Source organism: Myxocyprinus asiaticus, chromosome 23, assembly GCF_019703515.2.
Source record: "Myxocyprinus asiaticus isolate MX2 ecotype Aquarium Trade chromosome 23, UBuf_Myxa_2, whole genome shotgun sequence".
NCBI classification, from domain to species: Eukaryota; Metazoa; Chordata; class Actinopteri; order Cypriniformes; family Catostomidae; genus Myxocyprinus; species Myxocyprinus asiaticus.
The window spans coordinates 14,835-42,306 of NC_059366.1; the positions used below are offsets into that span (position 1 = coordinate 14,835).

General features: G+C 38.9%; 2 protein-coding genes across 3 annotated transcripts in view; one reads left to right on the plus strand and one right to left on the minus strand.

The window, feature by feature from the left end:
• Nucleotides 1-2,152: 2,152 nt before the first annotated feature.
• Nucleotides 2,153-6,383, plus strand: prorsd1 (prolyl-tRNA synthetase domain containing 1). 2 transcript variants are annotated; one of them, XM_051651174.1, is made up of 2 exons: nt 2,153-2,318; nt 5,218-6,383. In XM_051651174.1, the coding sequence occupies exons 1-2, from the start codon at nt 2,235-2,237 to the stop codon at nt 5,644-5,646; spliced, it is 513 nt and encodes a 170-aa protein (XP_051507134.1). In that variant the 5' UTR covers nt 2,153-2,234; the 3' UTR covers nt 5,647-6,383. The 2 variants fall into 2 exon arrangements, with proteins under 2 accessions (XP_051507134.1, XP_051507135.1); XM_051651175.1 differs by having other exon boundaries at nt 2,183-2,323.
• LOC127413754 (protein Hook homolog 3-like) overlaps nt 6,253-27,472 on the minus strand; it is a 73,512-nt gene continuing 52,292 nt past the window's right edge. The window contains exons 5-7 of the mRNA XM_051651176.1: nt 10,695-10,750; nt 10,519-10,605; nt 6,253-6,462 (exon numbers count right to left, since the gene is read on the minus strand). Of these exons, the coding sequence (XP_051507136.1) occupies nt 6,253-6,462; nt 10,519-10,605; nt 10,695-10,750 (353 nt within the window). The remainder of the gene's footprint in view (nt 6,463-10,518; nt 10,606-10,694; nt 10,751-27,472) is intronic.

The window sequence follows — 27,472 nt, forward strand, 5'->3', positions numbered from 1 at the left end:
CCGGCGGAGTGGCTCCCATTGGGGTCCCCAGATCGCCCCCAGTGCTAACCGACGCGGCCTCAAACCTGTGGTCTTTCCCTCTAACGAAGGAAAAACCGTGACCGCAACATTGCCATGGTCACGCTCTCGCAGTGAGAACATGACCCATCCACGAACGCTGTCTCCGCGTGGGCAGCGCCCAAGCACGTAAGATCGCAATCATGGCCATCAGAAGCGGAGAGGTAACGACCGCAACCAGGAAACACACACAAATGGAGAGGCATCTTTAAAAAGACACTCTCCATTAATGCCACTTTAAGAAGGTAAAATATACTCTTTTAGTAGGAAGACGAGCGTACTGGGGCATTCTTTCATCCTGGACCCATCTCTCATCCGAGAGTTCCACAGAGCCCACCCTGACAAGCCTGGCAGGTCACCAGGATGCTCCCGTTGGGGGGTGGAGTGGGGGGTACTGTCAGGATGTTGGCTTCTCCATTCTGTGTTTTCTGGGCTGTCTGTGTCTCCCCCTGTGTGTTTTGTGAGTTGGTCTGTTCCGGTGGTGTGGCAACTCACTGATTACTTCATGCCTGCAATTCATCTTCTCATCACCAGCCTGCTCTATTTAAACCCGGAGTTCCCAGTCATTCATCGCCAGATTGTTCAGTCTACCAAAGTGTTACAAATGATAAGGCTTACAAACTTTCTAGTTCTTTGCTTACCTTGTTCAGAATTTGTTTTTGTGCTCATGTGTGTTTCCCTGCCCTTCAGATTCACCATCCAACCCGCCAACCTGTCTTCAACCACTTACCTCTTCAGTCATCTTCAAATCCACTCTCCATCAAGCCTGCCACGCCAAACCATCCAGCTCAATGCTCCGCTCTCCCATTACCTCCTGCCTGTCCAGCCCTCAGCCTCCAGCAATTAGTTCAATCACCTGTCTGCTCATCTTTCATATATTGCAGTTTGTTATTAAATACCATATTATCATTCGCTCTCTCTCTCTCTCTCTCTGTCTCTCCATGTCCTTAAAGACAAGACAGACTGTATCATCTTTACTGACTATTGAAGTGTTGCTCCATGTCATTTTTCACACACACACACACACAAACACACACACACACAAAGAGAGAGAGACAGAGAGAGAGAGAGAGAGAGAGAGAGAGAGAGAGAGAGAGAAACACACACAGAGAGAGAGAGAGAGAGAGAGAGAGAGAGAGAGAGAGAGACGCGATGATTGGTGTAACATTAATCATGACTGGTGTAATTGTATGATGGTGGTTGATAATGGTAAAATTCACTGTCCTGTAGATGAATGAAGCGCTTGAGTTTTCATGGAGTGTCACTTTGACAAACATTACTGTGGAATGTGCTGCCTGACCTACTGCTTCAACAAACTGGAAGATTAATAATTAATCTAATTAAATATCAGCAGTTCCTCAGTCAAAATATTTATTGTTTTAGTGCAGTATTGTTTAATTCCTTTTGTGTATTCCACCCTGTCTTGCTCCTTGTTTGTTTCTTTGTATATGATTCTTTTTGTGTTCATCTTGGAAGCTGTGTCTTATGCTGTTGAATGTTCCCTGTCTTGTGGTGTGAGTAAAAGAAAAAAGATATAATCTGTTTCAGTTGTCTCTTTACTTTTAGTGACACTCTTACTCTTGTAGATCTCAGTGCTTTTCTCTGAAAGGTGTTTTTGTAACAGTTACAGTTAGGTTAAATGTTTTGACTTTATGTAATTTTTTGATGAATAAGGTTCTTTCATTTACAAATAAATATTGCATGAACTGCTGCGGTTCATGCAGCTGCTCTCTGCGCCATCAGCAGGCGGCGCTGTTTGACAACAGACACGAAACCGGAAGTAAAATACACTAACATTCGGTGACGTGGTGGAGTATCATGAAATTCAAAAGGAATAAAATGGAGCTGCACACGAATTCGTCAAGTTTCACTAATTGTATTAATATTAAACTGTAATTGTTAAGAGTTGTTATTAACAGTTATTCATTGCCGCGCTGTAATAATGTGACCACTGAGACTGAAATGAATACGAGGACACCGGTGTTTCTTTTCTCAACGATGACGAAGATTGACCAATCACAGCCCGTATATCCCCTGTATTGACCAATCACAGCCCGTATATCCCCGTATTGACCAATCACAGCCAGATTGTACGAGTTTGCGCACTAACGCCACGTGTACTGCACGCATAGTTGTCTATGTATATTATTTTGTTGATTTTGAGTTTTTAAGGCATTATGGCATCAGTCGATCTGAGGAAACAATTAGAAGATTTTCTCACGACTCTCAATATTGACACGATCTGCATCGATCATCCGGAGGTGAGGTGAATTGATACTGAAATAAACTGCACGATTTCCGTAAATGTTTTGTTGTGATTGTGAGCTGAATTCCTCACACAGCTGTAAATTGCAACAAACTTTTGTGTTTGTGACATAGAGAAACAGATTATTTGACCTAAATGAAGACTAAAATAATATAAATAATGTCTCTCTCTCTCTCTCGTTTCTGATGGGAGTGACTGAATATATATCACACAGAGTACTGAATAAACATTTGTTTCAGAAACTGATATTTTGTTGTCAGTATTACTGTATTGATATACCTCAAGCATTGTGATTAGGGTTTGTTCAACAATAAAAAAAAATTAAAAAAAAGCCTTTTCAATGGATTCACTTAAACTGTTCTAAATTTGATTTTGTAGATAAGTTCAGTCTGTGTTAGGGCTGCATGATTATGACAAAAATAATTGTCGATTATTGCCCTTGATATTGTAATCACGATTATTAATGACGATTACTTGGTGAAATTACTGTGACGTCACTAACATGCAACCGCTTTTGGGTTCTTCATAACAGCAGGTTATGGGCTGCGCTGCAGTTTCTTTTAAGCATTACATACTGTTATAATGTTTGTTAATGTTACTAAAGGTTATTATAAATGTATGTCTATGAGTTAAAGTGAAGAAATATATGTAGGTTGTTTTTGAAGTATTGACAAATCCAGTTTTAATTTCAGTCAATATGCCTGTGTTTCATGTATCATGTTGAAGGACTGGTTTCATGACTGATTGGACTGTAGACTCACTACATCTCTGATTGGCCACTGCCGTTTCATTGCTCAACACACACGTCTGGGATTGGTTAGAAACTTAACCGCTGTAAAAACACGTTCTAAATAGAAACCATTAACGCAACATGAGTACACTTAAATTGAATAATCATCAGTTTCACGATTACATAATCATGACAGCCATAATCGTAATCGCCATTAGTTTTCCGATTAATTGTGCAGCCCTAGTCTGTGCTCTCTTGTTTTGTTTTTTATTAACTTAATACTTTTAATCTTCTACAAACTGATAAAATATTCAGCATTCAAAATCTAACCAGCAGCAATGACGTCATCGTAACATTTCAGGGCTCAACGCTAAGGATATTTTCTACTGGCCCTGCCAAAATTTTCACTGGCCCCAACACAAAAATGATAAATAGCTGTTTTTACCATCATGGCTTTAAAAATGTGTCCAAAGATAATTATTTTTTACATATATTGTTTTTAAGACAATGTCCCCCCAAAAACTGAATCACATTTATAATTTGCAAGATATGATTTATACCTTATGTAATCCCATATACACACTTTACAGATATAAATTCATAAATACATCATATTAACCACAACCGTCCTGCCATTTACACAAGTTTTTAAGTGAAGAGTTCTGTTGTGCAGATGATGGGTTTTCAGTCACCCGTTTAGTCATGCTGTCATGCAACTTTTGGCCATGTATAGTGTATTCACACACAGGATCAAAGATTATTCACTAAGTTAAAGATGTGATTATTGGCTGAATGTAATAAACATATGAATCCCTGAGAAGAGACTTGCTACCAAAACGGTTGTGACGTGTAATATACATTAGGGAGATATTAGGCCAAATCTGTGAATTAACAATGTGTATATAACATGAAATCAGACAACCCAAACAAGACCAACACTGACTGATATACAAAGAACAAAAATACATGTATGGTCCAGAAATGAGACATGTAACAGGTGTTTTATTAGGATGAAATGAAGTAGACTGTTTTAAATATTCATCTTCACCCTGCAGCTGAACAGCTCTGATAATAATAGCCTAATAGCCATAGTGATCGTGCTTCTTCTCATATCAAATGCCATTATCATGCTGAATTAATGTTTACGTTTTGAAACATTACTTAATTAAATGTATACTTACATTTTGGATATTGAGCAGCTCGTGATTTCCAGACACGTGTATAACTGGGGTTTAACACGTCTCATTCGGCGCTTCATCTCTAAAGGCGAATTAATGGGAGAAAATGTGTTTGTTTTCTTACAGTGGGAATAAAACTAGCGCTCTGTCCCTTTACGAGAGCACATGCATGTTAAACAGTCTACGCTGCATGGAGAGAGATGATGATGATGAGACATATGCACGGAGAGACATGGATTTTCAATCCGATAGAAAGAAACTGTTGATTTCTTGTGTTGCAATGTGTGGATTACAAATTTTCACCAACATGTAAAAACGAAAAATGTGGGGGTTTCGCGCACTGTGAACACGGAATGTGCGGGGATACTTAAAGTGTTGCACAAGACGTTAAATCCCACTACGAAATTCATTAAGTGGGTTTTTTTTTTCCTTCTATTTTCTACACATTGGTAATAGCTGCTGCTAAAACACTTGGAAAAGAGCGAGGACAGTGCTAGGAGAGTGTGCTCGGTGTCTGCACAATCTTGCGCATGCACACGACTGTGCCTTGGCATATCCAGTATATTATGCGCTCGCACATCTTTGCGAGATAAATATACTCGCGCTCACTCCTCGGTTAGAAGACTTCATTCGCTTTGTGTCATTTTTGTGCTCGCTCACTTGTTGTTTGCTTGCACTAATGTTATAAATGCAGCACTGGCCCGATCGGGCAAGTGACAGTTCTAGCAACTGGCCCGAATCTCTCTCACACTGGCCCCGGGCCATTGGGCAGTCCTTATTGCCAAGCCCTGCATTTGCATTCTAATTGGTCTTATTTATTTGCATAGTAAATTGTGATTGGTCTTGTCTTTTTGAAGCCTTCTCTAGACACAGTAATATGTTATATAGGTGGAAGAAAATCTTCTGTCAATCTCTGTTTATATTTACAAGTTCTCTGTGATTTTACCTGACACTTGTTCCTAATGAAGGATGTTGTGTTGTTTGAGGTGTTTACGGTGGAGGAGATGATGCCTCACGTCTCTCATCTGAGTGGAATCATCACCAAAAACCTGTTTCTCAAAGACAAGAAGAAGAAAAGTCTGTGGCTGCTGTCGGCGCGTCATGATCGCCAGCTCAATCTGGGCGAAGTGGCAAAGCATCTCGGTGTCAGTGCTGGAAACCTGCGCTTCGCTGAGGAGTCGCTGATGCTGGAGAAGCTGAAGGTGGGTCAGGGCTGCGCCACGGCACTCTCGCTCTTCTGTGATCAACATCAGAGTGTCACGATGGTGCTGGATGCCGATCTGACCACCGGAGGCCACGATAGGGTTTATTTCCACCCCATGACCAACAGCGCCACCATGGGACTCAAACCCGAAGATCTGCTCAAGTTTCTGAAGGAGATCAACCATGAACCCATCATCCTGAACTTTGATTAACACAAATGACCCGCTTGAAAATCCTCAATGCTCCATATAGCACATGAACATCTCCCAGATTTCTGTTTAAGAGTGCAATCTAATGAACATCTGAATGCCCTGTTGACATTTGAGAGGAAACATCTTATAGATATATTGCAGATGAGCACACAATCTAAAACATACATCTTCCAGATGTAAACACACATCAACTAGATGTCTGTATGTGTGCTATGAGGGACTGCTGTTCCAGCCCCAAAACCAGCTCTATGACCAGCAAAACACCTCTGGCTCTTCACAGCAGGGGATTGGTGTCCAAATCTGTTCAGTTTTACACTAATACATCACTCGTACTGAAATTCCTGTTTATCACATCAGATATATTGAGAAAGGAAAATAAAGCAATATGAGGGTTGAGTTTTCTTACACAGAGATCTTTCTACAGGTTTGCACACAAACTTCACTCTCTTTATTGTTGGGTCTTTTTTTAAACAGGTTTTAATTGAAGGTCTTAGTTTCTTTTGCAGTTCATCATGCATTATAAACCTGTATAAAACTGTCGTTGTACAGCACACATACAGCATGTCTGTCACATACAGAGGATTTCATGACATAAAGTCTATCTGATTATAGAAAACAAAGTGGGTCATTGATCATGACACAGAGCTGATCCGGATCAAATTCATTCAACTCACACTCTGGTCCAGGAATCGTTTTGGTTCCTTGATTCAAGGAAAATAAAGGACATTTCTTCTCTATCGTCTTTGAGAGTCCACGTTTAAAAACATACAGAGTCTTTCTTTCAGCTGGATTGTTCAGACTGATGTTGATGTTTCTCTGTGAGGTGAGAGCAGACAGATAGATGAGAAAAACTGAGATTAGAGGCAGAAAGAGAGAAACAGAGACAGTGACCTCCTACTGAATCATTCTCAGGAAACACTGCTATACTCAACTTACAGTTCAGTCTGTACTATACTGCATCTGGACAACTACTGTTATTGTGTCATGAAAAAAAAAAAAACATATTATACACTTCCAAACCCATGTGACTTTCTTTCTTCAGTGGAACACAAAAGGACATCATTTATTGTGCGTCTTATGACCAAACTTCATGACACATAAACTGATCAGTTATGTTATTGAGGATTTCACCGTTGTTTATAGACTTTATCAATAGTTTGATTTGAGTGTGAATAATCACTTAAATTGTGTTTCACACACAAAGTGATCGAATGCCTTCAGAAGTTGTGGAATATGACAATTTTATGACACTAACCTCTTTCTCAAGTGTTTGAGTCACAATGTACTGAATTCAGCCAGCGGGACATAAAATTATTTGCTTTTGAGTTACACAGAAGAAAGTAAGTCACTCCGGTTTGGAACAACTTTTTGGGTGAACTATCCCTTAAGGGAGTGACATCATCGGAATCAGAATCAGCTTTATTGCCACGAGTATGTATTGTTGTACACTGGAAGCTCCTGTCACCAAGACAAATTCCTTGTATGTGTAAGCATATGTGGCAATAAAGCTGATTCTGATTCTGATCAAGGGACCTCTTCTTCAACTGCCTTAACAAGGCAAGAACACAATACTTAGTATACATAATGACCTCTAGTGGTTACTACAGGATACTACATTCCCTCATCCTCAAAGGAATAGTTCACCCAAAAATGACAATTTGCTGATAATTTACTCACCCTCAGGCATCCAAGATGTATCTGAGTTTCTTTCTTCATCAAAACAGAATTTAAGGCTTCTAGGATTTCATTTCAGGCCTCCTCCTTTAAACAATGCAAGTGAATATACTCCATTTTTTGACGGTCCAAAATGCATATTTAGGGTGCATCAAAATAATTCACACGACTCCAGTTGACAAATAAAGTTCTTCTGAACGCAAACGATTGATTATTTTTAGAAACAAAACAATACTTATATATTTTTTAACTCCAAATGTTTGCTTCAGTACATCTCTGTGACGTGCGTTCATGAGAGGGATGACAAAGCTCATTGGTAAGGTCACGTGTCATGTGGAGGAGGAGTCAGGAAGCAAGTCAGGAAGCAAGACACACCCCTAATTTTTAAGAGTTGCTCCTAAATTTCCATATTAGGAGCATCTTTTAACCTTAAGATTTTTTGTGAATATGGCCCCTGGTGTCTAACAAACCTCACACTCAACAGAAGTGAGATTACAGTATATACAGCCTTTCATGATGTTGGACAGACTTCCTAATAAGATGACTGTATTACAGTTATCTGTGCACTTGATTCCAGTCAAATGGGCTGACAGTAAGATCCTCTCATGTGAAGCTCTTCCTCTAATGCTCACCTCATCAGTATTGTGTGCTAGGAGTAATGTGCTTGAGAGGAAGCTGAATAATTCACAGCGCAGTAAAAGCATTTCAGCATTGATGAGGCATTACAGGAAATGCAGGATGAAGTTCAGGTGTCAGTGATGTCATCATAATACACAGCAGCACTCCAAGATACTCACAGCTCCTGCCACAGGCGTCTGATCTTGGCTTTGGCATCGGCGAGCTCTACAGACAGATGCTGGGCACTCTCTGTGCGTCTCATGCTGGGCAACTCGACAGGGCGACGTGAAGCGTTGGAGAGATGTGCCCCCAGTCTCGCTCCGGAGTCAAAGACACAATCGTCTGACATCACACACACACACACACACACACACGCACAGATAGTAAGCACTCTGTACGTGTTGTTGTGTTGTGTGTGTGTGTGTGTGGTACTCAGCATGTTGGTCTCTCTCGTCGACGAGGCGTCTGAGGTGAAAGCTCATGTATCTGAGGAGTGTGTCTTTATCCACACTAACCCTCATCCTGACACTGAAGATCCAACACATTCTCCTGGTTATGAGTCACCTTCAACAAACACACACACACACACACACACACACACACACTCACACACACTCACACACACACACAGATGTAGGGCTTTACTGGTTGTTTAGATCAGTGTTACTATCAGAAATAATTAATAATTATTTATTTAGTTATTAATTAATATTTAAATTAATTAATTGAATCTAACTCATTAAAACCTCATATGGGGCTCCAGTAAATGTAGTGCGCTACGTTTAGGAGCAGGTTTGGTTATTAGCAATAATTCATAATTATCAAAGATAGTTATTAATTATTAAAATCAATAGAACATTGATGAGAATCAATGTTAGCTTTTTTAATCCTTTAAATCAACAATTATCAAAGATAATCGTTAACATCGATGAAACATTAATTAAAATTAACACGAGCTTATTGATCATTCAAATTCAACAATCATCAAAGATAATTATCAAAAATCAACAGAATATTAATAAGGATTAACACTGACGGGGCACCACCCTGGAATCAGGGACTAATAACCAGATAGTATAACAGTCTCAATATTAGATTGTTTTCTTAGGAAAATCGACATCCGAAGAATATCGATTTTCGGGGGAAAAAAAACAGTGAATGAAGGCTTGAATCCGAGCACTGACATCCCGTCAGCATGACACAGGCGTATGCAAAACAAACCAAAACACTTCTCTTTGTAATATAAACAAACTTTATGCAGTAATATCAATTAATAATTAATACAATGCAGTCAATAAACTTCCGACTTACAACTACAAACTAAACAGTGATATGATTAGATATGGAAACTAAAATAATCCTATAACACATGAGGGTGTGTATGTGTGTGTGAGAGCGAGTGTGTGTGTGTGTGTGTGTGTGTGTGTGTGTGTGTGTGTGTGTGTGTGTGTGTAATTAGTGTGAGAGAGAGAGAGAGAGAGAATAAAGTGACGGCCCTAAAGCCAATTTCACGATCGTGGGAGAGAAAGCAGCTGTTAGTTTATCGCTCAGAGATGCGGTGGGCGGCTCGTAAATGTCCCGCGTTCTTTGACTCTTTAATGGATAAACTCAGTTTGCCGGTTTCACCCACGATGGCGAAAATGCACAACAGTCCAATTTGGTTGGACCACAATACAGCAGAACAAATTCGTCATAATTAATACCCTGAGTATTAATAATGAGTGGACATGGCGGTCCGTAAACTGTACAAGCAAAAACCTTGAAACACAAGAATAACACGCTATAATATTCTATCTCTGCCCAGACGTAAACCTCTTACTTGAATCGCATGAGGATGCAGAATGTGTGTTCATCCGTCCTTTAAATCCGACCCGGTTCTTTGAGGCTCGTGTGATGACGGGAGGCCGTTTCCTCGCTCTGTTGGCGGGCATGGCTGCTGATTCTCGGGGGGCTGGCGGAGAACTCAGAAATGTCGACTTGATTGAAGATGGAAGAGAAATCTTTCATCTCTTCACTTCTGCAGGCAAACGGATGAAGATGCGGATTGCTCGGCAGTCTCCTTCGGATCTGTTAGAGTGTTCGGTTGAACACAGAGTAATCTTAACTCGTCCAGCGAGATGGAGATTGTATGGCCACAGTTTCAAGTCGGACGTTACTTCCTTGTGACACGAGGTTGCACGTGAGAGCAGCAATGAGCTGCATCTGTACACGGTGAACAAAGTTGCTGGAAGCAAATCCCGGAAGCATTTCAGAGGTATTTCTACTCCTGATGATGTCATGGTTTGAGGGACGTTCTGTTGTGTGCCTCATCCAGTAGGAGTTGAGAGTTCAATCCTTTAGTGAGCAAGGCTTCATGGGATTTGTAGTCTGTTTTGGACTCCCTTTGTTTGATTTTGGCGCGATTTTTATCGGTATAATTTATGACCTGGTATGTGGGGGCCTGAGTTAGGTTTTTACGACTGTGTTAGGCCTGCCTTTGTTTTCTGTCTGAGTACATGAGGTCCAACACAGAGTAAGACTGAGAGTACTACAGTAAACACTGGTTAATACAGTGTGCTGGTCATGTGACGTGATACAGACCTCTTGAATGTAAGCGGCGATGGTGGCCTTTGTGTCAAAGTCCAGCAGCATCTGTATCCTGTCGATGTATTCCTCCTTCCTGTCACACTGAACAAACACACAGTGTCTGATCAATGGACGTGTCACTCATCATGTGACGTGTGTATTGATACAGTAACATCAGTATGAATTGTCACCTGTACAGCACAGCCCAATAACAGCAGTAATAACTTCAACTCCTCGAGAGCTTGTTCTGAAACACACACAAACACACACATAAAATCTTAATTAACATCAACAGACTGATTATTGATCCTGTATGAGACTCTCTGTTGAGTATCTAATGAACTCTCACTAACTGCATGTGTTCTGCCTCATAAACATCTTTATACTATGAGTCACATGTTGTCCACACACACTAGCTAATAATACGTATGACAAATAAAACAACCTAACACAAAAATCGTACAAAAATGTGGGGGAACAATGGACAAAAATGCTCTCAGCTAGGATTTATTGAGGAGCAAACATCAAACATTAAAGTATAAATGAAGTTTCAAGGAGCAGCTTGTTCATCTAGTCCTGTCAATCACATCTCATGGACGATATATAAGCGGTGACAATTCTCCAGACTTCCCTCCACCTCTCCATCTCCACCTTCATTTCTGAACTCATTTCAAAATTATTTTTCCACAACAGCAGCAGAATACTCTTGTCAGTCCTGTTTTTGAGTCCTAAAGCTACGTTTTCACACAATTTGGTTATTATCGAGAGTGACAACTGCATTCTATAACAGAACTGACACCCGTACATTTTGACAGCAATATTTCCAGTAAACTTGTGCTTTGTGAATGGACCACTAGTTGTCTGTCATGTCATATAAAGTGCAAGTCCCTCTGTACTGTACACATACGTGTCTCATGATTATCATGTGCGGTTCACGTTAACTCACAGAGACAGAGATATGAGCTGTGTGTAATCTAAAGATCCAGTAGCTGTCTTCATTTGTGTCAGCGTAACCAAAACACTGCCCTCTGTTAAAAAGCATTCAAAAACGCAGTCGGCTAAAATGAACTTGCGCCTGCATTGGACTTTATTAAACTAAATCGCATCACTTGTGGTAAAACTTTATGGTGTAATGGAAGTCGCCATCTTTTATATTAGCTTCAGTCACTATCAGTGATTGAAGTTCAGGCATGAAACTCTACATGGTGTAAGCTGATAGGTTCTTTGACATTACCTTGCATACTCTCTCTTAGTTGTTTGCAGATAAGCTGGTTTCACTGCAGCACACTGTGAGAGTTTTCTCTCTGAAACCCTCCTCCTCCTCAGCACCACAGTCTAAATCTGCATCTGGGGGATAGTTTGTATTTGTGATTGTGTAGCCGCAGCAGCAGCAGTATGTCTGTGTATGTTCAAGCAGTAGAATGTAGCAGCAGCAGTGTAGCACATCTGGTCCACCAAAACAAAATCCAATCATCTTGTCATATCCATACTAATCACCCTAAATTTATCCCAAGAGTCGTCATGACTGAACTATGGTTACAGGTGTTACTCAGACTATAAACAGAGTAGAATATAGGCTTTACTTCAGTTGTTTGTTTATACAGACAGTATCTACAATCAAGTAGAAACACACTGTCAATACATGTACAACTGGCTCTCGATTTCTTTATAGCTGTTATATGTTTGAACTGATGAGGCAGTTTCAAAATATCAACACTGAGCCTCTTTACATGCACATCAATACGCTAATTACTCCCATAAATCAGCTGATTTAAAAAATCAGACAAAGCAAGAAAACTTTGTTTACATGGCATTTGAAGTAATCGCGCTATTCTTTTTTTTTTTTCTCCCATTTTTCTCCCCAATTTGGAATGCCCAATTCCCAATGCACTCTAAGTCCTCGTGGTGGCGTAGTGACTCGCCTCAATCTGGGTGGCCGAGGACTAATCTCAGTTGCCTCTGCGTCTGAGACCGTCAATCCGCGCATCTTATTACGTGCCGCACAGAGCGGAAGTCAGAGGCGTCGTTCGAACACACAGGTTAGAACAAGCAGTTTCTTAGAAACAACAATGCCTTGCTTAACCAATCAGACTAGTTTTAATTGTCAAATTATCTGCCGATCTAGTAATAGGCAATAATGTTTATCAAGCCTCCGAAGCCCGGCCAAGCGCCTGGTAAAATGGCAAAACCCCAAAAGAGAACCACTGAATTGAACACAACAGGTTATGAATCTTACAGGGAGATGATATTCATACCTAGCTGGAAGGATGAATTTGACCGGGTGCTGTGTAAGGAGGAAGATGGAGTGATGTTCTGCACTGATCATCAGTCGGATGCATCCCAACTTGGCAGAGAAGTTAGTTACTATCCCTTCATTTTAGTTCAGTCATGCCAACTCTCTGAAAGATTTAGCATGTGAATGTGGGTGTGATATATTGATAGGATATTGGTCTTGGCAGACTAGATCTGCTACACTGCTGCTGCAGAGCAAGTACAAAGGCTTATTGCTACTGCTAGAAAAAACACATACATACAGAGTTAGCATGTGGACATGCTGCTGATGCATGATGAGACAAAACAAAGACATGCTGCATCAACCATGTGTTACATGCTGCTGCAAACAGACATAAACAATCCCCCAACAAAGAAGATCTGTCACCAAGACATATGTACTTCTGCTGCTTCGAAGAGCCATGTGCACCGAGTGTATGCTAGCTAGGTGTGCCTAGGCTGCAGGCCAAATGGCATAACACTAATGAACTAAATTTCTATGTGTGCCTCAACCTGCTTAGCTAAAGAGCTTAACGCTAGTGACCTAACTCTTAATGTTGAGCTAGGAAAGCCCAAAGACTTTTAAGAAGTGACTTAACTAGCTATGTGTGGATTTATTTAATATAATGACATAAGATAGCGATGTGTGCCAGCCAGATTTGGCTAAGGCTTACCTTATTAAGAAGTGCTTCTATGGGGGCCTGGGTAGCTCAGCGAGTATTGACGCTGACTACCAGCCCTGGAGTCACAAGTTCGAATCCAGGGCGTGCTGAGTGACTCCAGCAAGGTCTCCTAAGCAATCAAATTGGCCCGGTTGCTAGGGAGGGTATAGTCACATGGGGTAACCTCCTCGCGGTTGCTATAATGTGTGGTTCTCGCTCTCGGTGGGGCGCGTGGTGAGTTGTGCGTGGATGCCACAGAGAATAGCGTGAAGCCTCCACACGCACTATGTCTCAGCGGTAATGCGCTCAACAAGCCACGTGATAAGATGCGCAGATTGACGGTCTCAGACGCGGAGGCAACTGAGATTCGTCCTCTGCCACCTGGATTGAGGCGAGTCACTATGCCACCATGAGGACTTAGAGCACATTAGGAACTGGGCATTCCAAATTGGGGAGAAAAAAAAAAAAGAAAGAAGTGCTTCTGTGTGTCATGGCCAAAGCAGACCTTACCATACAAGCTGATAGAAAAAAGCCCCAGCATCACCAAGCAATTATTTGAATCATATGAATTAATGCATTTAGTCTGCCAAAAGGGGCTATGAAAACGAATTAAGCCCATTCACACAGCACAAACTGTGCAGTCATGAATTAAAACAAGAGCTTGCAGAGAATTTTACAATAAAAACAAGCTTGTTGAAAAATCAAGTATAAAGACACTAACACAAAGTTTGCTGCTAGATCATATCATATCAAATCAAATCTTGCTCCTGAATTAGTTCTGAATTGAATGACTGACACGAGGTGGCTGCAAAATCATGATTTAAGAGAGCTGCAGTGAACTATTAGAACAAGCTTTCTGCAAACAAGAATTAGAACACAAAATCGCTGCAATATAAACAAATCCACAGATCTTACGGTGATGTCTTGAAGAATAGACAAGTTGCTTGGAACATGAATTAAAAAAAGAGCTGCAAGGAAATGATTTAGGCCTAGATCAAAGTTTTGTTGCAAAATAAGTTACACCAATCGTGAATTAAAAGGAAGGCTGCTGCAAAATCACAAGAACTTGTAGTGTACGGTTGTCATGAATGTAGTGTAATCTGTTAGCACAGACATTCAGAAACATCGAAACTCGGATGAGCGGTCAAATATACAGTGTTGCTGTGGACCAATCAAGTATGCCAGAGAGTGGTGTAATACAGCACAATAACACCACATCACCATTATGATCAAACACATTAATATTTTAGTCATAGACCTATAGCCTGTATAAGTAGCAACAATGTGTGATAACGACATGACAAAAATGGTCTTGGGAGGAAGATGAAATACACAGTCATCCACACACTCAAAGTTGGTTGATCATTTATTAACTGCACTAATGTTACCATAACTAGGGCCCAAGCACTGAAAGTGCAGAGGCCTTATTGTTCTTCTAAGGATTATTATTATTATTGTTAGGGCCAAAGCACTGAAAGTGCAGAGACCCTATTGTTCTTCTAAGGATTATTAGGGCCCAAGCACTGAAAGTGCGAAGACCCTGTTGTTCTTCTAAAAATTATTAGGGCCCAAGCACTGAAAGTGCGAGGACCTATTGTATTTCTAAGGATTATTAGGGCCCAAGCACTGAAAGTGCGAAGACGCTGTTGTTCTTCTAAAGATTATTAGGGCCCAAGCACTGAAAGTGCGAAGGCCCTATTGTTCTTCTAAGGATTATTAGGGCCCAAGCACTGACAGTGCGAAGGCCCTATTGTTCTTCTAAGGATTATTATTAGGGCTCAAGCACTGAAAGTGCGAGACCCTATTGTTCTAAAGATTATTAGGGCCCAAGCACTGAAAGTGCGAAGGCCCTGTTGTTCTTCTAAAAATTATTAGGGCCCAAGCATTGAAAGTGCAAGGACCTATTGTTCTAAGGATTATTAGGGCCCAATCACTGAAAATGCGGAGCCCTATTGTTCTTCTAAAGATTATTAGGGCCCAATCACTGAAAATGCGGAGCCCTATTGTTCTTCTAAAGATACTTATTAGGGCCCAAGCACTGAAAGTGCGGAAGCCCTATTGTTCTTCTAAGGATTATTATTATTATTTTTATGTTTATTATTATTATTATTATTATTATTATTATTATTCTTTTCAAGGTTTTCAGTACATTTGGGGTACATAAAATGTGTGAAAACTCTTGAAAGTTTGCACACACATCAGTCGCAGGCCATTAGGGCGTGACAGAGTTACAGGTGGGGGGTTGCGAGAGGGGCTGTGCGGCGCCACCTAGAACATGGGCATGTTAGGGTTAGGTTGGTTAGGGTAAGGGTTAGGGTAGACATTGATGATGCTAAATTGCGAAGGGATTTTTGACATATCGACCGGTGTTGCCATGGCGAAGCAATAAAATAACATCAAAAAAATGGAAGGAGGAAATGTCTCTGCATGCAGAAAATTAAAAACAACAAAATTGAGCCAAATGTTTGTCCTCGCAGGCTGATCACATTGATGTGACTATTGTGGGTCACGGTCGTAGCGCCACCAACTGGTGGAAGGAAGTGTGTCACTTTTAACAGATTTTGAATCCCTATTATTTTAGCCTGAATTGCTTCAAAAAATTTAGAATAATGTCGACATTGCAGATTTAAAATTCATAAGGGATTCTTGATATCTTAAATACTGTTGCCATGGCAATGCATTAAATGTCATCATTCCTTTTTGTGCATTTTCACGTTTTGAGGTATTTGGCAAGCTTGGTTTTTAAAGTTTATTGTTAAAAAACATATGTCTTAATTTCTATATAAATAAAATATTATAAAAATATATACTGAAATGTAAAAATAATAGAAAACTGTCATAATGTGTATATGTAATGAGTGGCAAATACAAGAAATGTCCAAAAAATGGCATCCAAGCTCCATTGTTGAATGATTCCCATACACTGGGCTCTCGCTCAGGGTTGCCAGATAATAGTGCAAAACACCCCAAGCAGACATTTATACTTGCACAAATAGGAAATATTTAGCCTTTTGTCATACTCAATTTATGCAATCTGACAACCTTGCATGTAATCTTCGAAAAATAAATAAATAAAATACTTAGCCCACAATAGTGCAATATTATGGTCAAAGAAATGTGTGATGCAGAAAATATGTCCATTTGTGAGTCTGCATGTGCTGTTTAGTGCCAAGTCTGTGAGCAAGCCTTTTCAGTGACAAACTTTAGTAAAATCCCAATAGATATTTGCGTCATTCACAAATAGCAGCTGACGCTTGAGTTAGTGTGAGCATGCACATGTATAAACCGTCAGAAATGCAAATGGCATTATTATGCGTCTCTGTAAGTGAGCGATGTGCTGTTGCTCCTGCTTATAATCGACAAAGCTGTCAACATTGCAATTTGCAAGCGCTCAAGGTTGGAGCATCTTTTGACGCCTTTCATATCATGACTTGTGGAATTTAAATGTTTACATAAATGCTCAAATATATCAACTCTAATTGTATTTGAGTTTGTGGTCATCACTGTCTGAACTTCGGAGGTTGCTGGGTTTATTTATTTATTTATTTATTTCAAATATAGAACGGTCAATAAATGTGTCTGTGTTTCTGCTACTCTCGTCTCCCCGCATCTTTTATTGCATTTTATTTTTAAAGTGTAACACCCATCCACTGACATACAGTGGCAGACGTATTCATTTCTTTGTATTTAACAAGACAGCTTTTGGGAGCCGTGAAATTATTCCAGGTTTTTTCACAAGTGAACAGCCACAGTATTCAGCTCTGAATACGTTTATTAGTTTTAATTCTGCTAGAAGTTGGCGCGACTTGTATATTAGCTAATATTCAAAATATATATATTTTTTAATTTCAGCGCAGTGTTTGAAATCATGTCTCGTGCCATTCACATGCTTGAATGCGTTTGTTTTTGCACTAAAATTACAAGCAGCGCTACAAAAGAGCAAGACGTATGTGTCTTGACTCGAGATGTTTAACAGTTTAAGTTCTTTTTAACTTGACATGGCATCTAAAAACACGAACAAGCCGTCAAAGACGTCTGTCTAGCACGTTTACATTAAAATCATTTTTAAAACAGCGCAGACGGACACATAAACATGCTCAATGTGAACGGCCCCTCAGTGTAAGACTAGAACTCAAGTCAAGTGAGCTTTATTGTCATTCCACTATATGTAGAGACATACAAAATGATACCCTTATGAAAACTTACCATGGCTTTACAGTAGTAATATTGTATTAGTATCCATGACTGCAGTAACCATATTTTTTTTTTCAGTAACCAAGGTTTTGATACAATTAACCATGGTTTTACTACAGCATTACTGTAGTATCCATATGGTAACTTGGTTTGAGTAATAGTAACCATATAATAATATGTATGGTTCATTTTGAGGTTTTATATGTGGCTTATACTAACTCATTTTTTAAGGGTAAACAAAGCAGCCTAATAATTTTCTGTTAAGCCCATAAATATATATTAAAAAAATTAAGTAATAATAAAGTTACAAATTTTATCCAAAGAATTCTTAAAAATTCAATTTAATAGAGGTATCGGTTTTGGTATCGATATCAGCAATATTGGTCTAAAAGTACTTGGTATCGGATCGAAAAGTAAATAAGTGGTATCGTCCATCTCTACCATCATGCCTTCAGAATCCCTCAACAGTGCACGTGAATAGGCATCTAAAGTCAGTTTGTCAGATTCATCAGCCAATCAGATTGATTTATTTGTTCTTGTGGGTGTAGTCAGTGTGAACATGCATTATTCTAAACTAATTTATGTCTTCATTTGCCCTAGATTAATTTAGAGGCTATTTTAACAGTTGTGTGTATGAATAAGGAATGCAGACTCAAATTTAATATACTTGAAATTTATTTTGACAGTGCACAGAGAAAAAAATGCAACAACAGAATTGCAACGAAATTACACGCCTAAATGACTTCTGTGCTCATATTAAAATTGACAGACTATCTTAACAGCTAATGCCATGAATTACATTTGTTAATTTAATTTAAAGCCAGTTTATGGATAAATAAAAATGGTAATTAATTTCACTGCAATATAATCTTTAGATTTACATATTTTTTTCAATAAATAATTATATTCAATTATAGCAGAAATGTTAAATTAATCAGTTAGCAAAAAAAATTACAATTAAAAATTGATATAGATAGATAGATAGATTCTCTGAATGGTGATTCATGAGACTGTCACCACATTTAGACAACATTATGCCAAGACATCGAAGATGCTAAATTGCGAACAGATTTTTAAATATCAAACGGTGTTGCCATGGCGATTCACTAAATTAATGGCAAAAATAGGCTAACAGGAAGTGTCTCATATATTCTACGTGCATTGTGTGATTTAGATCAAAATAGAGTTGTATGTTTTTTCTTGGGGGCTAATCACATGGACGTGGCTATTGTGGGTCACGGTCATAGCGCCACCAACTGGCAGCAGGAAGTGTGGCACTTACAACAGACTTTGAAATAGTCTTCTTTTACCCAAATTGCTTAAAAATTGTTTAGACACTGCTAATGGAAAATTTTGAAGAGATGCTTGATAGCTTTAATAGTGTTGCCATGGCAGTGGATTAAATTACATGAAGTTGAAGTCAAACTGGTATGGTGGCATATATCTATTACACATTGTATGTTTAGGGTCCAAGTTTACATTAATGTTGAGTTGTTGCTGTGTCCATCATGCTTTGTTTCCTGAAAGCCACCATGGTGCTTGGGCCTGACATCGCTGCTTGCAGCTATATTTATTATTATTATTATTAATATTTTATTCTTCCTTTAAAGGTTTTCGGCACTTTTGGGGTACATGACATGCGTGAAACTCTTGAAATTTTGCACACACATCAGAGTCGCTGGCCATTAGGGCGTGGCAAAGTTACAGGTGGGGGGGTGTTCTGCGGCACCACCTAGAACATGGGCATGATCTCATGAAGCCGGACAACTTTCACGCTGACAGTCATAAGCTCTGCCCAAAAAGAAGTTGGCCATTTTGGATTGTTTGAAAAATGCATGCTCAGGAACTTGATATACTCCTCCCAGATATTTTATGTTACAGGTACCAAATGTGGGCGACATCATGCCAAGACATTTACGATGCTAAATTGCGAAGGGATTTTTGATATATCGAACGGTGTTGCCATGGCGAAGCGATAAAATAATGTCAAAAAAATGGAATAAGGAAATGTCTCATATCTTCTGCATGCAGAAAATTAAAAACATCAAAATTGAGCCAAATGTTTGTCCTTGCAGGCTGATCACATTGATGTGGCTATTGTGGGTCTCGGTCGTAGCGCCACCAACTGGCGGAAGGAAGTATGTCACTTTTAACAGACTTTGAAATATCCCTATTATGTTAACCTGAATTGCTTCTAAAAAAATTTAGAATAATGTCAAGACAGTGCAGATTTAAAATTCTGAAGGGATTCTTGATATCTTAAATACTGTTGCCATGGCAATGCATTAAATCTCATCATTCCTTTTTGTGTATATTCAAAAGTTTTGAGGTATTTTGCATGTTTGAACTTTAAAGTTTATTGTTAATAACATTTCTTAATTTTTATATAAAATATAATACAAATATCAACTGAAATGTAAAAATACTAGAAAACCCATGTCTAACCCAATGTGTTGTGATTGCCACTCTGAGTGGCAATTACAATAAATGTCCAATAGAGGGCATCCAAGCTCCATTGTTGAATGATTCCCAATAGAAGTCTTCTGAGTCCAGAATGGGCGGGGACTGAGTTCATGAGTTTGAGCTCTTTTGCAGTCGAATCCCATACAAAAATGCAAACAATGTGTCCACCCTCAATATATACATCAACTGAGGTGCGGATGCTGTCTTTGTTAATTAAAACATATAGTTTTATATGGACAGATTAGAACCTTTAACATCTTATGCAATGGGCGGATTAATTACCACTAGACCACTCAGTCGGATTCTTTTTATCAGCACTGATTTATGTACTTCTCCACTGATGTACAATATCTCATGACCGCACACTGGTGTACTGTGGCAGGTGTGCCAGTGTGCCATGGAATTTGTAGAGCTCCAGCATTTGCGAGTGAAAATTACTGCGTATGAATTCGGACAATTATTTGGCTGCACCGGTACGAGTGACAGCTGATCTTACACCCAAAGTTATGAACTTATTATTGCAACCTACAATCAGAATAAAAGCTCCCTGATGCATCTTGCATCATATACAAAGTACTTTTAAAAGAGGCACGTTAGTTAGTTTTGCATTCAAAGCGCCGTTTTCTCAGTTTCACACGGCTGCGAGCGCTCTCCTCTTCTCTCTTTCGCGCACACGCATAGACCGAGAGATAGTGAAGATATACCACGTGAAAATGGTTTAAGTGGAGATTCTTGCTTGTAAGCCTATCAAAATTACGGACAGTGTTTTGAATAATTAATTATTGATGGATGATGTCTTAACCTCGCGCTCAAATGCAAGTTTCTGAGAAAAATAGCAAGTCAAATAAAAATGCATGAATCCATAAAATGCGCGATACCAGTAAACAGCATGTTAGCATCCTTGTCTAAATCATCATGATAAGCAAAATCTCAAAAAAATAACCATGAAATGTCACTAACAATAAGAGCATCTTTGCACAACTGCGAGAGGGTGAATGCGCACCAAACCGAACATTATTCTGCTTCTAACGGAGATGCGCATTGTAACATTATAACCACGCACTGCCAGACTGCAAAAACCTATTAAAACTGCATATCCTGTTGAAATGCTCACACTTTATAATGAGACAACCAAGATGCTGCATGGCATCGCGCTTATGCAAATTCCAGGTCAATGCAATTTCCAAAAAATAAACAAACATTGTTTTATAATCATCATATTATTTTCATTTGTCATTATTCTTTTGCATTTTTTTTCCTAAATAAAAATGTTTGCGTAGAGCCCTGATTTGTCCTTACAACCTAAATAACCTTTTTCAAATATTCCATGAAATTTGTGTAGTACATTTAAAAAAATATTTTTTTCACAGATATAATTTACCATGGTTTCAAGTCCATTTTTAATTTCTGATTTGTGTTTCAGGTTTAATACAGTTTATTTCACATTTATGAGGATGTATGCGTCATTGTATTTTGAGGAAAAAAATGGTGTTCCTTGGAAATGTAATATTTACAAAGATGTGCCTTGGTACAAATACGTTTGAGAACCACTGATGTAGAGCATGTATTTTGTCTTTATCTCTCTCTCTCTTTTAATCGCACTCAGGTGTGGGGTAACCAGGTGATCTGATTGTTAATGTGCAGCGCCGGCACACAGTGTGTTTTCTTCCTATATAAACTGAGTGTTTCATGGCTGGGTTGTGCGATGGGTGTTCGTGAGCTGTGCCATCTTGGTCACCAGTGCTCTCACGCAAATTCCCTGCAATTTTTTTTTATCTGCACAGTGTTGATATGGCAACAAGTAAACAAATTAAGTTACGTCTTACCAGCATGCGTGGAAACGTTTAAACCACGTGTGTGACAACTAACCCCACGTTAGTTTGTGCCCCGTGCTCCTCTAGGCTACGAATCTGAAAATGGCAATATATGCTGAACACTTGTATGCTGAAAGTAAGTGTTCATAAATGTTTTTACTTATATAAAAATGTCAATTATTTACAGTAGATATGCACTATACAGAATATGACAATATGACAAAAAAGACAATTTTCATATGTATCTTGTTTTTTAAACACTTGTGGAATTTAAATGTGTACATAAATGCTCAAATATATGAACTCTAATTGTATTTGTTCGTATATGGCCAGTGGCGATTTCTTTGGGCCAGCAAAGCCTTCTCTGCTGGTGTAACATGCCTAATAAATATTTTTTCATCCTTTCATTCTGATTGACCTTTTTGCCTATGTATTTTCAATTGCTTTCCACTCCTAATTAATCTACAAACGAATAGCTAAAAACAAAAAAAATGTATCCAATCAGAATTTATTCCTCGATGCTTACAAGTAAAGTGTGACAACTGTTTCACAAATCGCATGCCCGAAGCAGCACGTGAGTTTGAGCTCCACCCCATCAGGCCTTCAGAATTCCACAGAATCCCTCAACACTGTAGTGAATAGGCATCTAAAGTCAGATAGTCAGATTCATCAGCCAATCAGATTGATTTATTTGTTCTTGTGGGTGTGGTCTTTAGGATATGTCCCAGTCCAGGCCTTGAGTGACGCAATCATGCTTTAAGTAATGTACGTAATTTGAAAGTGAAGAGCGTGAGATCTTGCTGACGAGTTGGCTGTCACTGCTGGTATTGCCGTTAAGAAAGAGATCCTTATGGATTTACAAACCTGAGATGTTCTGCATGATCGTGCGATTGATTAATTAAACAGGAAAGGAGGACTGATTTTCAGTTGCAGAAGGCTGAAATCCAGCAAGCCGCAATGGGCTAGTGAAGGGTGTTTTCGTATGAAGTCAGGAACAATCCGAAGAGAGTCCGTTGAAGCTGGTGTGTTGCGAAGCAAAGCCCAGATGATATTGTCCCCGAGACGCAGGCAGAGACCGAGGAATCCTCCTTCACATGAACTGGGCACAGAACTGGCTAGGGCGACGGCAAACAGGAAGGTAACCACACCTCTACAGAGGGGCAACCAACAGACACACGAGCATGCTCCAACTACACGAGAGCACAGTTAACATGACAGTGAACAATAAATGAGCAAATAACGAAGTGACACACAAGGAATAAGTAGGGAGTGCAATCAGATTGAAGCAGATGGTAACGGGCGAGTAAATCATTGCTGTGATCAGCATCTCCCCGAGATCGATCATCATTCCCATGGAAATGCTGATCGCGTGCCGGCTCCACCTGTGAGACACAAGGGAGAGAGAAAAACAAACAACAGTATGAGCTGGCACAAATGCCGGAACCATGACAAATAGTTGTTTGTTGGTAACCAGTTGGAAATGTATGCTTTGAATAATTATTCTATGGGCAAACATGCAGTATTCTAACTTAATTTATGTCCTCATTTGCCCAACATTAATTTAGAGGCTATTTAAACAGTTGTGCATATGAATAATGAATGCAGACTCAAAGTTAATGTACTTCATTTATTTTGACAGTGCACAGAGAAAGAAATGCAACAACAAAATGACAACGAATTTACAAGCCTAAATGACTTCTGTGCTCATATTAAAATCTACTTAGACTATCTTAACAGCTAATGCCATGAATTACATTTGTTCATTTAATTTAAAGCCGGTTTATGGATAAATAAAAATGGTAAATAACGTCATTACAATATAATCTTTAGATCTACATATTTTTTTCAATAAATAATTATTTTAAATTACAGCAAAATGTAAAATTAATCAGTTAACAAAAAATGTAAAATTACAATTAAAAATTGATAGATAGCTATTGTGGGTCACGGTCTTAGCACCACCAACTGGCAGCAGGAAGTGTGGCACTTACAACAGACTTTGGAAAAAGTTCCCTTACATTAACCCAAATTGCTTAAATTGTTTAGACACTGCTGATGGAAAAGTTGTAGTCAAACTGGAATGGTGGCATATATCTATTACTTGTATGATTAGGGTCCAAGATTACATTAATGTTGAGTTGTTGCTTTGTCCACCTTGCATTGTTTTCCAAAAGCCAATGGGTGGAAATGGACCCATGGTGCTTGGGCCCGTCATTGCTGCTCGCAGATATATTTATGATTTTTATTATTTTAATTAAAATTTTTAACGCATTCACACATTTATAAGGCATTCATCATGCTTGAAAACTCAAGAAACTTGGCACACACATCAGACCTGCGTAAAATCAAAAAGTTATGTAGTGTTTAGTCTTGGGTGTGGTCGAGGAGCTCTACAGCGCCTCCAAACGCAGGCAATTTGGGATGAAGTTGCTCAGATGTCCACAAGATTTGGTATGGTTACTGCTCTCATCAAGTTAGACAAAGTTCACTTGGTTGTATTTGACTCTGCCCAACAGGAAGTCAGCCATGTTGGATGGAATGTGGGATTTTCACATTTTTCCCGCAGTGTTGAGGGGCTTAGGATGGCTGAAAACTTATGAAAGTTTACACATACTGTACATTTGTCTGAGGACATCTTTTGATCTGATATTGCAATTCAGCATAGACGTGCCTCATCACAGTGCCCCCTAGTTAGTAAATGCATATTACATGTTTCAAAACTATTGAAACTTGGCAAGATTTTATAATTAATTTGTCTTGGGTGTGGCCAGTGGACTCCATAACGCGGAATTATGACCAAAATAATGTAATCATTATTAATTCTACAGTATTTGCCAACACATTAGTGATATGACTGCTTCATTGACAGATAATCCTTGCACTTTGTGTACAGTGCAAGCCCATGCCAACTTTAATGGGAACTGTTATGCAACCCACCCTTGCTGTTAACTTGCTCTTCCTCTAAAGTAATTGGAGTGGAATTCATGATGTTTCTAGGTGGTGGTGTACGCTTTCTAGTGGTATTACAAACTTTATCATCATCAAACTGAACAAATACTACATTCACAATTGTGTTGTTTGTATTAAGGGCCATGTCTGTTACAGTACCACAGACACCATTTACAAGCCCATCAGCGACATCATTATTCTTAATTAACATGACACGTGGACCTTGACCTCATAGAAACTTTTCCAGTAAACAGGAATTAAATACTTTGGAACAGTGTCCCTTTTGAAGTTGCATTTGTCCAGTTTGTTGATTTCTCTCAAAATACTGAGTCTCTACTCAAATGTGGTCTGGTCAATATGCAGTTATCTGTTTGATGTTATGCCCTTCAAATTGCGTATTTGTTGGGTAAATGTGTAAAGCAGAAGAGGTTTGCTCAGTTTCCCTACATTTGAGCATATTTAAGTCATTAAGTGATAGTTGGGAACTCTTGCTGCTTGTACGCAATCTATTCAGTATTTCCTCAAAAGCTGAGTCTTTTTGTCTAACAATGATTGTTAATTCTGACAGTGCAAATGTGCTGTTCCACAAATACAATTGAGCAGTTTGCATATAACATTTTTTTCCTCTCACAGGTGGCAATTGGAAAAAATCTCCCACAGCAATTATACAAACTTTACCAAATGGAGAGTAGTCACCTGACTACTTTATTTGTCTAAGCCTACCATGGACATAGGCTAGTAGGCTGTGGTTTACCATATAAATTTAATCTATAATCAGTATATGCAAGTCACTAAATACCACATGTATTGTGTTTACTTTTTCTTCTCCTAAAGGTGTGTAAGTCAATTTTACATCTGTCCCGATTTAAAATGTATTGTGGACGGTCTTGGCACCTAAGCTGAAAGCAGCAATTCCGGTAGGTGCTGTCAATAGAACAGAAACTTTGTCTGGTGCAGTTGCAATTTGGGATAATATTCTGGTTGCTTCATAATGAATAGCTCTGATTAAATGTGACTTTCCTGTTCCTGCACCTCCAGTAACAAATACATAGAAAAGCGCTGGCTTTTTACCTCTACCTTTCTCTAAGCACCACTGTCTTACTTGATAGAAAATATATTTTTGTTTGAAGTTCAGAGACCTATGTAGATTGAGAGCATCTGATCTACACAAGAAATTCAATCTAGATTCAAATCGATTGCTTCTTTCATTTTTAATGGATAGATCAGGAATTATATCAACAAGCTCATCAAGTTCTTTTGATGAATCTCTAATTTCTTGTTGACATTCCAAGTGCTCTGACTACTGCTCAGGACACACCTCACACGTTTGCCAGTTTGTCCAGTTTGTGATGGCCCTACATCCCCCTGTGACAGGGGGACCCCTCTATTATTATTATTATTATTATTATTATTATTATTATTATTATTTTCAAGGTTTTCGGTACTTTTGGGGGAACATAACATGCGTGAAAACTCTTGAAAGTTTGCACACACATCAGAGTCATTGGCATTAGGGCTTGCCAAAGTTGCAGGGGGGACCTTGCAGGGGGGGCTCAGTAGCACAGGCTAGAACATGGGCATGTTCAGGGGGCTCTGTACCACATCCCTTTTGAGCTACAGTCACCAAACTTTGTACACATATAGATCTCATCAAGCCAGACAACTTTCGCGCTGACAGTCATAAGCTCTGGAATGCATGCTCTGAAATTCGAAATACTCTTCCCAGGAATTTCATGTTACAGGTACCAAATGTGGGCGACATCTGCCAAGACATTGACAATGCTAAATTGTTAAGGGATTTTTGATATATCAAATGGTGTTGCCATGGCGATGCGATTAAAATAATATCAAAAAATTGGAATAAGCAAATGTCTCATATCTTCTGTGTGCATGGTGAGATTTACATCAAAATTGAGCCAAATGTTTGTCCTTGCAGGCTGATCACATTGATGTGGCTATTTTGGGTCATGGCCGTAGTGCCACCAACTGGTGGAAGGAAGTGTGTCACAGACTTTGAAATATCCCTATTATGTTAACTTGAATTGCTTAAAGAAAACTGAATAATGTCAAGTCAGTTCAGATTTAAAATTCTGAAGGGATTCTTGATATCTTAAATACTGTTGCCATGGCAATGCATTAAATGTCATCATTCCTTTTTCTGTATATTCACATGCTTTGAGGTATTTGGTATGCTTGAATTTTCAAGTTTATTGTTAATAAACATATTTCTTATTTTTATATAAATAAATATAATACTAGAAAACTTAAAAATACTAGAAAATCATGCCATATGTGATTTCTAACCCAGTTCTGAGTGGCAATTACAATAAATGTCCAATAGAGGGCAGCCAAGCTCCATTGTTGAATGATTCCCAAAATAACACCTGAGAGGATGTTTCATGTCGTGTCTAGAAGAGATCCCTCTTTCGTACATTATGTATATGAAGTTTGTGTAACTACATTCTTCAGTTAATTATATTTCTCATTTCATGTGTTAAGCATCTCCAGTTCTTGATTTGGAGTTTGTTTCATCTGATCTGTGTATGTTTTGATTGTCGATATGGCGCTAGAATGTGTTATTTTGAATTTATGATACATGTTTGTTGTAGCTGTTAT